The 14009-nt window shown below is 44.6% G+C and overlaps 2 protein-coding genes across 3 annotated transcripts in view; one reads left to right on the top strand and one right to left on the bottom strand.

Moving 5' to 3' along the window:
* Positions 1-5501, top strand: part of ASB2 (ankyrin repeat and SOCS box containing 2) — a 45552-nt gene extending 40051 nt beyond the window's left edge. For both annotated transcript variants that reach the window (XM_061463885.1, XM_061463884.1), the window contains exon 10: positions 426-5501. In XM_061463885.1, coding sequence (XP_061319869.1) covers positions 426-562 — 137 coding nt within the window. In that variant the 3' untranslated portion in view covers positions 563-5501. The remainder of the gene's footprint in view (positions 1-425) is intronic.
* Positions 5502-5969: 468 nt separating this feature from the next.
* Positions 5970-11497, bottom strand: FAM181A (family with sequence similarity 181 member A). The gene has a single exon (XM_061463887.1). The coding sequence runs from the start codon at positions 7899-7901 to the stop codon at positions 6855-6857; it is 1047 nt and encodes a 348-aa protein (XP_061319871.1). The 5' UTR covers positions 7902-11497; the 3' UTR covers positions 5970-6854.
* Between the last annotated feature and the right edge of the window lie 2512 nt (positions 11498-14009).

The raw sequence follows: 14009 nt of genomic DNA, 5'->3' as shown, positions 1-14009 counted from the left end.
TTACTAATATTCTGCTTTCCTAAATGTATTTTCCCTCAGGATCCAAAGTCTTTCATAGGCATTATCAGAATTAGCTTTCTGGCACCAAGCTAAATTTGGTACTTACTACGTTTATTTTGAGTGGGAAGACTGGGTACTGGGAAGCAAATTGTTTAAATCCTCCTAGAAAGCCTATTGCTAAGGCTGAGATGAGATACAGCATGCCATTCTCCAGCCCCACTTCCTTCCCTATGTGTGTCCTATATGCCTCAGTATAGATGAGCTGCCACCAATGCCAGTTATATCATCCCTCCATTATAGAAAAAGCCCCCTTTTTTCACTCCTCCTTCTCCCATTTTGCTCTTGCCACTGACTTAGCCAAGCCAAGCTGTCTCTCTCAAGTTCAAACCTGTTTGGCTCATGTTTCTGACCTGCCTGTCTTTCAGAGCCCCCACGACCTCTTTCCCATCTTTGCCGCATCAAGGTACGAAGCCTGGTTGGAAGAAACCGCATTAAACTTCTTAACACCTTGCCTCTCCCAGACAGACTGATTCAATACTTACAGCATAATTACACACAGTGACCCAAGGCACACTGGGCACACAGCGGCTTCCTGACATGACACCCAGCATCATCAGCATGGCAAGGGCACACATTGTGCATGGTGGGGAGGAATTGCTGCTAGCTTTGTCAATAGCCCTCCAACGACTAATTGAAGACAAATAGGCTTCTGAAGCATGAGTGAGAAGAAAATGATGGAGACAGAGAACTAAACACAGGACCGCTGTTAGGTTTTCCAAGAGAAAACATATGATTCACCTCAAAGCTTGGTTTGTAGAAAAAATGAAAGCCAACACTGAAAAATGAGTAGTGCTGAAGCAAGTATCAGTGAGGAATTCAAAGGTATTCTGGGGTTGTGGTGGAGCTTAGCATCCCTGCTGTAATCCAAATTGAGAAATTGTCAAGATTCAACATATTTGGGAAAACAAACACATTTCCTTCACCAACTGAGATTTTAATTTCAGTTTCTATTCTACTGTTTGGATTTCTGCTAGGTGTGCTGGTTGCTAATTCTCTGATACTTTGATACCATCTTGCTAACAAGCAAAAGCTTTCATTTTCTGGACCTTTCTTGTTGAGTACCTGATTTCTGAACATTCAAATCTCAGACTTTAATAGAAATAAAATACAGAAATGCTGATTCCTGTAGAAGTCAAGGAAAGTTTTATTTAAGAAGGATGTAAGAACTGTATTTGCACATAGTGAATACAGTTCATTTTGCATTACATTTGCAGTGAGAAAAAAGTTAAATTCTGCTTGAGAACATTTTCTAGACTGGGGATTTGAAGGCAATTCTGAGTTTCTGATGTTGTTTGTTTTGGGGGGAGCGTGGGATATAAATTAGAAGTGGCTGCACTGTAAACAGTAGCTTTACTTTGTCATGGAGCTGGTGTCAGGACAGAACAAAGCCCGAGGGGAAGAGGAGGAGAAAGTGATGTGAAGGAGAGAGGTGAGGTATGTAAGGAGATGCAACACTGATAAACCAATTTTATCTGTTCCTTCTCTAGGAGATCTTGCTCCCTACAAGGCCCAGCCTCTGTTACTCCTTGGACCTCTGTAGCTATAACAATACCATCACTGGAAGAGATATTATTTCAAAATTGTGGAAATCAGACTGAGATTTATGAAAACAAATACCCAGAATTAGGCTTCCAAATCCTTATTCAGGTGCTTAAACAATGTCAAGTTGCTTGCGCCAGGTGTAGTTCCACTAAGCCAATGGGATCACATTTGGTGTCAGATATTACTGAGGCAGAATAAATGTCTTAGGATTTAGCTCTGAATTTCCTGACTTTAGAGGTTTGAAGTATCTATCAGCTCCCTTTGACACTGAAAGTTAGTATCTCAGCTTCTTTGAAAATTAGGTCACCTATTTCCAGCTCAGATCTACAGCTGATTTATGGCAGCTTAACAAGTTACCATCTATCAGCTGAACCACTATAATTGTCCGTGAAATTCTTTTAGTGAAGTTTTTAACAAGTCACATTCCCTCACAGCTGGGGAGGCCGAAAAGCCCATGAACGGTTGGTTATTGGCAGTGACTACAGCTCAGTTGACAGGTGTGACTTGCTGAACTGATTTGATGAGTGCCTTATTTTTAACTAGGCATCTAAATAAGGATGGAAAAACCTACATTTGGAACTACATCTTTGTGGATCTTATGCTAGACACACACTCGTTCTTACCTTAGGTGATTAAGGAGCTGTGCACCATGGTTTATTTGGATTTCCCACCAGAGACCTGAAAGATCTGGTTTTGTTTGTTGGCCTGCATGCCACCCATGGAATCAGATATAAATGTAAGTAGCGAAAATGCATTGCACTGAGTTTTATTTGTGTGGAGTTTTCTACCTTAACACAGGAGTAAAAGTGTGTTGCACAAAACAAGTCTGGGCACACGAGTTCAGATTCTGTGATGGTTTTGTGTGAAATGTGTTCAGCACTTGTAGGACAGGATGTGAGCAGAAGAACTGTTTACAGCTGTGGGCACTCTGTCCACAGCTGTCCCCTTCCCAAATGCTAAAGAAGTTGAAAAACCAACAGTTTCAATTCACACTGAACAGTGATCTTCTTACAAAGTTTTGGAAAGTCAGGTGAGATTCCCCCACTGCTGAAATTTTGTCAAGTGCCTTCCATTACTACCAGTTTAAGATCTACCCTTTGTCTCTTGCAGTGTGAACAGGGAATTGCCTCAGGTTGGAAAAATACTGGGTAGAGGAAAAGGGATGGAGAACAGGAAATCTTTAGACCAGTTTTGCCAATAAAGGCCCTATAGGACCTGTAGAAAGGGCCTAATAGAAAATTATCTATGGAGTTTGTGCACCTCTCATTTTATGGGGCTTGAGCAGTGAAGGTCTGGGTCTTACTCATATTGATATAAATCAGAAGAAAATTCCTTGAAATTAAATGAGTATGATAGAGTCATAGAGGGTGATGGATATAGACACAGATTGGTGAAGATCATTTACTTCAGTGCTTGTTTAGTGTGCAATGACAGCCCTGGAGGCAGCTGGCTACTAGAAGGATTTGGTCACCAACTGCATGTATAACCACAGGGGTGGGATTTCATAACCTATCCCAAAGTGGAAATTCCCCACTGTTATGTACACAAAAGTCTTGTGGATTGCAATGTCTTTTTCTGTCCTTGGAGAAGTTGAGACTGGGTTTGGGTGGAGCAAATATCGAAATTCCATTTCTTCTTTCAACTAAGTGACTTTCATCTCTACTGGAAGACCCATGTCCTGGTTGCCTTTAACCATCTGTACTGATGAGGAGGTTCGCTGAGCTGGAGAGCACTGATCTGATGGGTATGTACTGCAACTGCAGGAAGGAAAAGTGCACAGTGCAAACAGAAGCTGAGGAGAGTTTGTTAGAGGGGGAATCTGGTAATTACAATGTTACTGAATCATTTCTGCTTGATCTTCACACAACTAGTTTACATTATTTGCACTGAAATGGAGCCTGCTACCTCTCCACTCCGGTCATTGACAGTATTTTGTGTGCAATACTGAATCTACACAAATTCAATGTGCATTTAATGCATCTATCTACATGTTACTGTGAAAAGACAAATACCCCAGAACCCAAATAAACCAGGCTTTGTAAGCAGATCAGTAGTTCTAGTGCAAGGAAAAGTAGCTTGTTTTTACTGAATATGATAGATAGACTCCTTCAGAGATGATGACTTTATGTGAAAAGTTCTACAAATATTTCATGACCAGGTTACTGTACATTTTTTACTGTAACATGCAATTCACTTGATGTTCTTGTGCACTTTTTGATTTTTTATTTCATTTTATATGAAAGCTTTTTCATCCACCTCTCCCTTCCCCTTATTTATATAAGGTATTGTGGTTTTAACAGTTTAAATTTTGCATTGTTGTAGTAAATAACAGCTTTTGAATGTTATGTTTCCATCTTTCAAACAAAGTATGAATAAATAAATCGATTCTGAAGGACTATCAGCTGTCCTGAATAGCAACATTGAACAACGAAACACAAAAATAGCCAGGAAAAGTCTGAATCAGTCCAAGCTTGAACACTTAATAATTTTGATGTTTATCTCAGGGATAAGAGAACAGTAAGTATTGCTAGAGAGCAGACAGAGTTGATATGCTTTGCAAACCTTTTGGAAAATCTCACACATCCCCATTCAATAATCTTGAATATACTTAACAATTGTCTTCTGTTCATTTGTGTTTTACTCCATTGCTGCTTCAGTTCAGAGCCCCAGCAAGGGCCACTGCCTGCCCTGGGCTGGGAAGTTCCATGTCACAAAGGATTTTAAAAGCAATATCAGTTTAAACCTGAGGATAAGTGCATAAATATCTCTGTGTCAGAGGTCATTTGGAACAGTCTGGTTCAATGCTTCATCATAACTTAAAAACATGCTATTCTATTACATGGAAAATGTACAGCAACACACATTCAAATAAGAGACAGTTTAAAAGAAGAAAAAAATAAAAGAATTTAATATCTGAAATGTAGAAATTTGACTTTAACTCTCTTATTTCTATGAATTTCTTCAGAAATAAAATTTCTACAGAGGCTATCCATTTTGCCAAGTATTTTAATTTTGATAGAAATCTATATTCTGGTGCAATATGCAGCACTTTCAAATTTCCCTTCTGAATTCGAGCAGGAACATTTGCCTACAGCAGTCACTGCAATACTCGTGGTTCTTTCCACCAATTTCTCTGGTCATCCAGATGGAAATCCAGATCAACACCAAGAAGGCTCCTCTACATTGACAGCATTGAGACAGAGTTCAGCATCTGACTTCATCTGGATTACAACAGTGACAGAGGACTAATGGTGTGAGAAAGCACCCATATTTCTATGTAAAAGCATTTCCTTGTCTTCAATCCTGCAAATTCAGAAATAGTTCTCCCATTAACTTAAACGAGGGTACTGCCTCTGGTTTCTGTTAGAAAGCCTCACGGAGAGAGGCAGTTTCTTCATGGATTTTTTTTCCCAAACAGAATAAAAGGGAAAGACATCTAAGTGTATTCATATCTTCCTTTCTGGACCAAAAGCTCACCTGATGTCTTGAACCCTTAGATCAGCTCTTTGGCACCTTGCATGCAGTTGCAGGTATGTGCTGCCATTTCCTGCTCTCTCTCCTATAGGAGTAATCTATACAAGCTTGGTACATATATTAAGTGCTGGTGGTAGGCAGAAAGCAATGAAAGCCATATCTATTTCTGCTTTTTACCTGCTGCACTAACACGTTACAGCCATTTTTTTATGTAATTAAACACTAGTGGGTTATACTGTAAGGTTTGCGAAAAGAATTAGCTATTTTTAGCCTAAGAACAGTTCATATCCTAACAGAAGTTGCAACCTGGTTATATAACACCAAGACCCATCAGAAGATCAAAAATTATACTCTACAATTGCTGAAGATGATAAATTTTTCATTACTGCAATGCACTTAAAGGAAGCATTGACTGGTTTTCCCCTTACAGAGATACCAAGGGTCACAGGGAGCTAAATTAGCCAGAGACCAAGCCAAATGAGGCCACTTTTTATTGAATCCTGGGAGAAGTTTCCATTAACTTCAATAAGAGCAGGCCCTCGGAGATCACAGGTGTCCATTTTTTCCCTCTCCCTCCTCCCCCAACCCTGCAATACACTTCTCTTGACCTCAGTGATTTACCCCAGTATAACTGAATACATAAGGCTGCAATATTAAACCTTTCAGAGCTCATGTTCTGTGCCTTAGCTCCACTTACCCCAGAGTTGAAGAGAAATCTAAGTTTAAAAATATCTCCTATTAACTTCTTTAATGCCAACTTGTTAAAATAATTTGGAAATTACTGGGCAAATAATTTGTAGATAGGTCTTGTGATAGCTTCTTAAAGTCAGGCAAAATAAAAGACATCTGTGAGCCAGAAATCAGAGCAGTGTATTCTATATGCTTTTTTATGCCTTTCATATTTTATGGGTTTGTAATCAAGTAATACAATTTTTCATTTGTTCTGTTGATGCAGAACAAACCCTGATGTGAAAATTCATCCTGCTTCCATTTGCACCAGCTTAACACTAGCTAATTACCCAGCCCTAGAAAAATTGCTTTTGATTTATATCACTCTAATAGACAGAGATTTCAGCCCTCTTATCTACCCACCAGTTGCAAATCAAACCTGTGTCCTACCCCGTGGGGCAAAAATAAACACACTGCATCAGCAGAATCTCCAAAATAAAATTACCTCCTTTCTTCCCATATTTTTTTCTTTTAATTCTCTCAATATTTAAGTGCAAGAAGAGTTTAAATCAATTCACAAGTGTGGTTTCTACATTAAATACCGTCCTTCCAGTGTCTTGCATGCAAAAGGAATTGACCTGAATATCTTGACTTCTCTGGAATTATTTCAAAGTATGAAAACTCTTTGAATGGGTTTAATTCATTTCATTTCACTGCTGTTGCTGCAGGGCAAACGTGGAAAGATCTTCCCACATGGAGGAGGTCTCCTAGGTGTTACAAGTGTGGCTATGAATGACCCACAGCCCTGCTCTCTGCAGCACAGACAATGCCCGTTGATGAAAGAGCTCTGGTTTGCCTCATGTTCCAAGCCACCAGCTTTGTAAGGCTTATTTTCAGTTTACACCTGTATACTGAGAGGAGAGTGGAGCCTGAGTAGCTTTCCAACAGTTACTAATTCACTCCAGCCTGACCACAAGGAAGAGGGTGTGATTGCCAGCCTCCTTCCCCCTGCTGCTTCACACTGCCAGCAGCTCATGCCTGGTGCCCAGCCAGATGTTTCAATCCACTCTCAGGAGCTGTGGTGCTCAGCGTGACTCCAACACCCCTGGCTAAAGATAGCTGAAAACATTGAAGATGGGTGGGGGTACAGCAGGCTTGGTGGGGATGGGTTTCAAAACCACCGGCCTGTAGAGTTTCTGTCCCATGCCATCGGCCTCCTTGCAGAAATGCGGCACCTCCGCCGACAGTGTGGCGGCACTCTTCCTCCACAGCCCCAGCCCCAGGAAGGGCGACTGGGACAGTGTGCCAGGGAGCTGGTACACCCCTGGCCCAGGGCAGGGGAAGGGGCAGCAGGTCCAGGCACCCACCCGACCTGACAGGACGCCAGCAGGGTCCTTGTCCCCAGCATGTGGGGTAGGCTCAGGGGGGCTCTCTGGACCACCAGTGTCAGGGCTCCGTTTGCTTTTCTTCCCCTCAGAGGGAGGAGGCTCTCCGGGGGCTCGGAGCCCCTCGGGGCTGGTGGGATAGGCCCTGGCCAGCAGGCTCTGGGCCGGCTGTGGCTCTTCCCAGAAGGAGGCAGGGAGTTGTCGCTTCCTCATGGGCACCTGGTCTGGTCTGGTGGCTTCAGGGTTTTGCTCCTGCAAAATCCGTTCCTCAGGGAGGCTGTCCTTCCCCGCTGCTGTCTGCAGCACCCTCTCTGCAGCAGCCCCACCATGGGGGCTGGGGTCAGGTGCCTCGGGTGGAGGTCTATGGCCCCGGTCCTCTGCCCCCCTGCGCCAGCCACACTCGGTGGGTTTGCTGGGGTGGCACCGAGGGATCCGGGAGTACTTCTGAGAAAATCGCTTGAGCTGCTTCTGCAAGTATTTCCTGTGGTCAACTGACCGGCGACAGGGAGCCGATTTATCCAGAGCCGCTTTGATGTCACTGGAGGCCAGGTTGACAAAGTTCAGTAGGGTTTTAACCTCGCTGTCTGATGCCATCTCACTGGATGTGCCCTGTAAAGCTTCCCATGAAACGTTCACCTTCAGGCAAACCTTGGCAAACCTGTGAAACACGACGGGCAGACTTAAGAGATCTCGGTTCAAACAGCACCAAACAAACGAAGGGAGGGTGGGGGAACATGTCAAGCTTCTCAGCCGCGCAAAGTTGTCCATCATCAAGCTCCCACTGGAGCCTCCTCATGCCTGCAGCCCACCACCCCACACGGCTGCCCCAGAACACACCAGCATGGGATCTAGCTCACAAATGCCTTCCAGCCCGGTGCCTAATCTTGTTAGATAGCGTCTAGATGGAAAGAAGCTGGGCGGCCACTCCCGCCTCCCTGTAAGCAAGTGTGGACACTCACCCAGCCCGCAGCAGTTTTTCTCACCGGTGCTGGCAGCTGCAGTGTTGCTGCAGAGAAGAGCCCCTTCCCCTTTCCCACTAATCTCGTTAGGCAGGTTACCCACTCCAACCTCGGCAGAGGCAGCCAGGGCCTGCCAGTGTTTGGATGCAGTTTAGCAAGCACTTGAGCAAGCTGAATGAATATCGACTCCGTTGAGTTCAGGGCTCTCCCAGGCCAATCAGAAGCCACTTTGCCAAATACAAAGCATCCCAATCAGGCATCAGCCTCCCCTCCTCGCATTCTTTGCCATCACAAATTGTCACCATGGGGACAGCCACAGAAAGACAGCTAATAAATACAATCATTTCCCTGAGGTTTCTACCATTCTCCCTATCCTCTTCACCCCTACCAAGGCCTTTCTTTTTAAAAAATGACACAATCCAAAGGGAAAATGTTGCGGATGAGTTAGGAAAGTTTAGGCACCCTTTTCTCTGCACTCCCCAAAGCTGTCTGGGGGCTGATACTAACCATGCTTCATTGGCACAGGACAATGTAATACGGGGGACTGGGCTAGCCTACTTTTAAGCATTCCCCATCACAGCCCTTTTTTTTTTTTTTTTCAAGGGGAGGATGATGTCAGAAAAAGGTAGGGAAGGAACAAATCTCTAAAGAGATGTGCAGATATCCATGGAAAGGGAGCTTGAGCGCTCAAGAATCTTGTCTTTATGTTTGCCCCCTCAATTGAGTTACACAAAAGCTGAATTACCCATTCAAACTACCCGGACAAAAGGATGGAGTTGGATAGTACTCTTGCATCTGTAGTCAAACAGTTAGAGACTTAAATCGAGTCGTCATGATGGAGAAAGAGTTAGACAAAGCCCATAGAATTGCCATCAGCAAACATTTTCCTGTGTCATATTAGTGGGTCTCCATGACTCCCCCTGGCCTGGGGACAATAGCACAAGTTTGCACACTCGACTACTGTCACCCTGCCAACGCTGGCAAGGAGCAGAAACAGGACAATCCTTTAAGGGGAAAGCATGCCCGCTGCAGGGAAGGTAAGAAGAGAGGGAAGAAAAGGCGTGTGAAATGCTAATTGAGCTGCTTCCTTTACTGATACAGAGTTACGTGAGCCCTCCGCCTTCTTGCAGGCTTATCCCTAAGGGGTGGCAATAACTTAATAGCACAGTAAAACTAAGAGCTGGAGGAAGAGGAGAGCAGAAGGGCTGCCCTCAGTGTGCACCAGACATGCTGACTGCCTGTGTGCCAGCCTGGGACCTGCTGCCTCCCATGACTGCAGCATTGCTACTCCTGCTCTTCAGACTGCAGCCCCCTGTGGATGGGAACAGTGGAGAGAGTACAGACCTGTACATGCACTGTCAGGGTGATGCTGGACCAAACATGCATGCCCTAGAGAAAGCAAGGACTGAAGTCCTAGCCATTTTGCAAGTCAAATCCACCTTACTGATATGAGGCATCAAAGACCTGAGGACTGAGGATTGAAAACAGCTACATTTTATGGTTATTTTGCTGTATTTATATTATTCTGATTTTCCTTGGAGAAGGACAAAATCCAGACTGTGCCATTATACCAAACTCTGGGCAAAGGCCTCAAGTATGACTCTTCAGTGTCCCCGTGCTGGTGCACCCAGTGCAGCCATCCCTCTCCTCATAGTTTCTCCCAGTCTTGCCAGAGCCACATGTGCTGGTGCCCAGGCTCAGGTGTTTCAGATCTAGGAAGACCCTGGGGCCAGGACGTCCTGCAGCAGAATGCGCTACAGAGTCTTTGACACCATGGTGGGCTGTAACATGGTGGCTGATTTGCTACCATAGACATGCCTCTCTCTTCCTAGTTTCTACTCCAGAAGCAGTTCATTCCCTAGGAGACCTGGAGCAGCTAGCCCTGCCTGCACACTCTATCATCCACCTCACACCAGCATTCACATTTCTGTGCAAGCTTCTCCTTTTGGATGATTTGGGAAAGGTGGAGTGGCAATTTCTAGTCACCTACTTGAACATATATTTCAGGATGCACTAGCTGAGATTTGGCCTTTCTGTGACACAGCACAGATCCTTCTGTGCAGCTGAGGCTAAAGGAGAGGTTTTGTTTAGCTCATTGAAAGAGATGCACACCAGAAGATCACATCTCTGTTTGCAGGAACAAACTGCCTGCTGTGCCTGAGCTTTTGAACCCAACCTGGACACCATGTTGCACAGTTCAGTCTCCCAGTAGAGCTAGCTGGTTGTCCAAGGGATAAGGGGAAAGCGGAGAAACATAGGACAGGCGCCAGAGACCAAAGGATTGTCTCAGGATGTTAATGACCTGTGCTCTCAGAGGCCTGGGAAACTCGTGCCATGTATGTATATATACATATATGCATACCTCCAGTCACAGGGGCTCAAGACCCCTGGACTGCGCTCTGAAAATGAGGGCTAGTGGGTCAGTTAGACTGAGCAGAGAATATATGTCTTGCCTGCCTACTGGAGATTAAGTAAAACCCAGCACACCTCTAATACGCCCATTGCAGAAACTGTTTCCAAGCCCCCAAACTCCAGCCTTGCCTGTTCCCTCCTGGAGGAATGCTCACTGAGGCCATGGCTCCTTGGGCACCACATGAGAGTGGTAGAGGGGCTCCCCATGCCCCTCTGTGTTCACTGCTCCAGCAGCCCATTCCCCTGCAACTGGGTAACGGTTGGGAGCCAGAGGGGAATGAATCAGCAAGCAGGATTTAAAAACCAGAGCAGCCCACCCTTTCAAGGTCAGACTCAGGTTGAGCTGCACCGTGTTTCTCTAAGAGGCCACCGGAGCCCTTTTGTTCCTCGCTGCTATCTCCATGTTCATCCCAATGTACATGTGAAAGGAACAATTAACAATAGGGCACTCCTCTCCAAGGATCCAATGCACTTTGAAGTGTCCACTAACCAAAGGCTCAAGAATGATACATCATTTTCAACTGTGAACATGTCAAACTAGTACAGCGATTGAAAAAATGTCTCCACATGCCTTCCCAGCATGCAGACAGGGACCAGCTGGAGAGCCACTTCATATCTGACATGTCACCCCCTGACAGCTGTCTTCTTGGGAATTTTTGGTATGTAAAGTTTTCTAACTCCTGCTTTTTTAAACAAAACACAGGAATAAATCCTTTCACTTCAGAGTTGCATCCAGGCCACTCCTAAACACGCAGTATTTCCTTCAAGACTGAAAAAAAGGAGAGAGAAAAGATTTTTCTTGCACAAAAATACCTGGGAAGTGTTTTTAAAGTGTCACTCATTGAAAGTGATGTCACTCTTTAGATGCTTGCACACCAAGACATCACACAGCTTATTTACAGGCTAAGGGGGTCATTCAGCAAAGGTATTTCAACACCAGACTGGCCTGGAGTATGCAAGCAGATCCACTAACCATAATGCACACCATTAACTGGGAAACGGATCCCTCCACTCTAAGTGCTCTGAGCAGTTCAAATAGCATGAACACCCACATCACTGCTGTTATTTTAATTGTCTGTAAAGCAAAGAGCAACTCAATGAATAGCTGAGTGGTGCAGAGATGGTACAGAGGTCACTGTTTTGACATTAGTTTACTTAAAATTATTTTTCCTCACCTGAAATGGAACTTCTTTTTCATCCTAGCTCGAGCTACAGGTGTCACAGGGTTCATCCTGCTGTCAAGTTATCTACTGTACGTCTTACATGGTACACTTTCTGGGCAGGCCTGGACTGAAATCAGCTCTCAGGGGCTTCTTGTCCACCTTGATTTGGGGTATCTTTTTGTCTGAGGTGCAAATCTGTATGGTAAACACTGTTATCCTCATCTTTTCCTCATGGGTGTTAAAACCAGGCAATCTCCGTTAATTTAAAACAAACAAACAAAAACCCAACAGAGAACGTTTCAAACTTTTACTTGAAAAACAAGACTTCTCAACAATGGTAAAAAGAGGGGAGGGGAGGAGAGACCAAATTACCATTATTTTTTGGAAAATTTCAACTATTTTTCCCCATTTGGGTTACAATCCTGCAACTCCTTGTTAAGCCTAATGAATATGCACTTTGAAGGAAAGAGAAAATGGGGCTCCAATCGCTTTGAAACAAGGTAAGAAAATAAGGTGGAAAATTCCCAGATGGACCATCTGTGAATCATTCCTTTTCTTTACCCATTAAGGGCAGATAAAAGCAAAAGTATTTCAGTTGCACTTTATCTTTTCACTCATCTGCTGTTTCCTAAGCCCCTGCTCTGCCTTCACACTCAGAAAAAGAGGAAGGCTTTTGAGAAGTGCCAGGAGCCTGAAGGGAGGTGATGATGGCTCATGGTGAAACCAGAAGTATTGTTCTAGAAAGGAGAACCACTGGGATGGAGGAAGACTACTAAAGCTCTTCCTCAGGGGTCCTGATTTTTTATTTCTTGTTGACAACAATTGAAGTGGAAGGATGTTAATGATGCCCTGATGGCGTAAAAATGGAAGATGTTATTTAGCATCATATCACAAGAACTGGGTGACCTTAGGAGTGAATGCAATGGCAAAGGAAAGGATTGTAGTAACCATGCCTTGTAGGAGCCACACACCTCCAGCACTGATAGCAGGATTTTCTGCCACAGTAAAGATGTGTCTGGAAATGAGAAGGAAAAACAAGTGGTAGGATGAAAATGAATCCTTGTCCATCCAGTATGACCTTGAAAGGGGGGACACTGAGTTGTTCAGGCCTCCAAACAGGTTGTCAGAATCTGGCCCTAGCCTGGGATGTGAGCCTGTCTATCACAGGACCTGCAGCTCATTTTGAAGGGAAAAAAAACCTCTGTGATACCTTAATAAATATTTCTGGGAATTAAATTAATCTTTGAGAAAACTGATGTGGGAAAAGCTAGCAGCCTGGCTCCCAATCAAAGGACCTGGAAGGTATCCAGGAAGGGCAAATGGTGACCAGGGCTGCAGGCCTGTGGTCCTTGCCGCCACGGATGCCTGACAGTGTGTGCACAAGGGTGCAGCAAAAGCCCTCAGCATCCCTTCCCTCACCCCAGCACACAGGCACTGCACACAACAGCATGGTCATCTCACCCTGGCACTAACCCTCACACAACCTGGTCCTGCCCTTGAGCTGAGTCCTCTAAGCTCAGGGAGGGAGGAGGAAGGGACCATATGGGATTTGTCCACAGACTCATGCTGTCCAGTCATCCCCTTTGCTCTCCTTCCTCATATCCTTGTTGAAGCCAACACCTCTGCTCCCAGGAGAAAAGCAACCTGGCACTCCCACCAGATGAAGCTTTGACTCATTCCACTTCCCCCCCCCCTTTTTTTTTTCCTCTTGACAGTCTGCTTTGACCTAACTGACATCCTCTCCTTGCTTTCAATCCCCGATTTTCTGCACTTGGGGACGGATTTTGAGCAGGCACTAAGTGTTGAGGCCGTGCAGAGGCAGCGAGGGGGGGCTGCTGCTACCCCACAGCCTGCCATTCAGGCAGATGGTGGAGGGGGCTGATATGAATAGCTCCTGTCAGTCTCATAGAGCGAACTTTACAACTGTGCTACGTGTTGGACTGCACGTGACTAATGCCATTCTTCTGCAGGCTGCAGGCAGGACACAGCTGTTTCTTTAAGGAGAATTTTGGTTTTTTTGCACCAAAAAAAAGCCACCCATGGCAATATCGTATCTATGTACCCAATATTACACTCCATAATTAGGTGTGATCAAAGCCCATCCTGCCTTGCACTGCCTTTCTTTCTGGTAAATCAGATCATGTTTTAAAATGAGCCTGGTGTTGCTTTGGTCCTTCTGGAAATTTAAATCCTGCCTACCCACACAGCAGGTATGCACTGAGAAGCAGCAGGGCCAAAGATAGGTTTCTTTACATAATTCTGCAGTAATTAAGTATTTCAAGATCAGTGATGAATTCAGTGCCAAATGCTACCTGGAACTTCTGTTTATGAGAAATAATGCTGCA

This window comes from Pezoporus flaviventris, unplaced genomic scaffold, assembly GCF_033815535.1.
Source record: "Pezoporus flaviventris isolate CSIRO_AGI_PZ_B2104156 unplaced genomic scaffold, CSIRO_AGI_Pfla_v1 ptg000036l, whole genome shotgun sequence".
Lineage (NCBI taxonomy): Eukaryota > Metazoa > Chordata > Aves > Psittaciformes > Psittacidae > Pezoporus > Pezoporus flaviventris.
Note: the sequence above shows the minus strand (reverse complement) of the source record. Positions and strands in the feature narration are given on the sequence as shown.

What these genes read in the sequence shown, in the direction of transcription:
- FAM181A (XM_061463887.1), bottom strand. Translation starts at nt 7,901, where the DNA reads ATGATGGACAACTTTGCGCGGCTGAGAAGCTTGACATGTTCCCCCACC.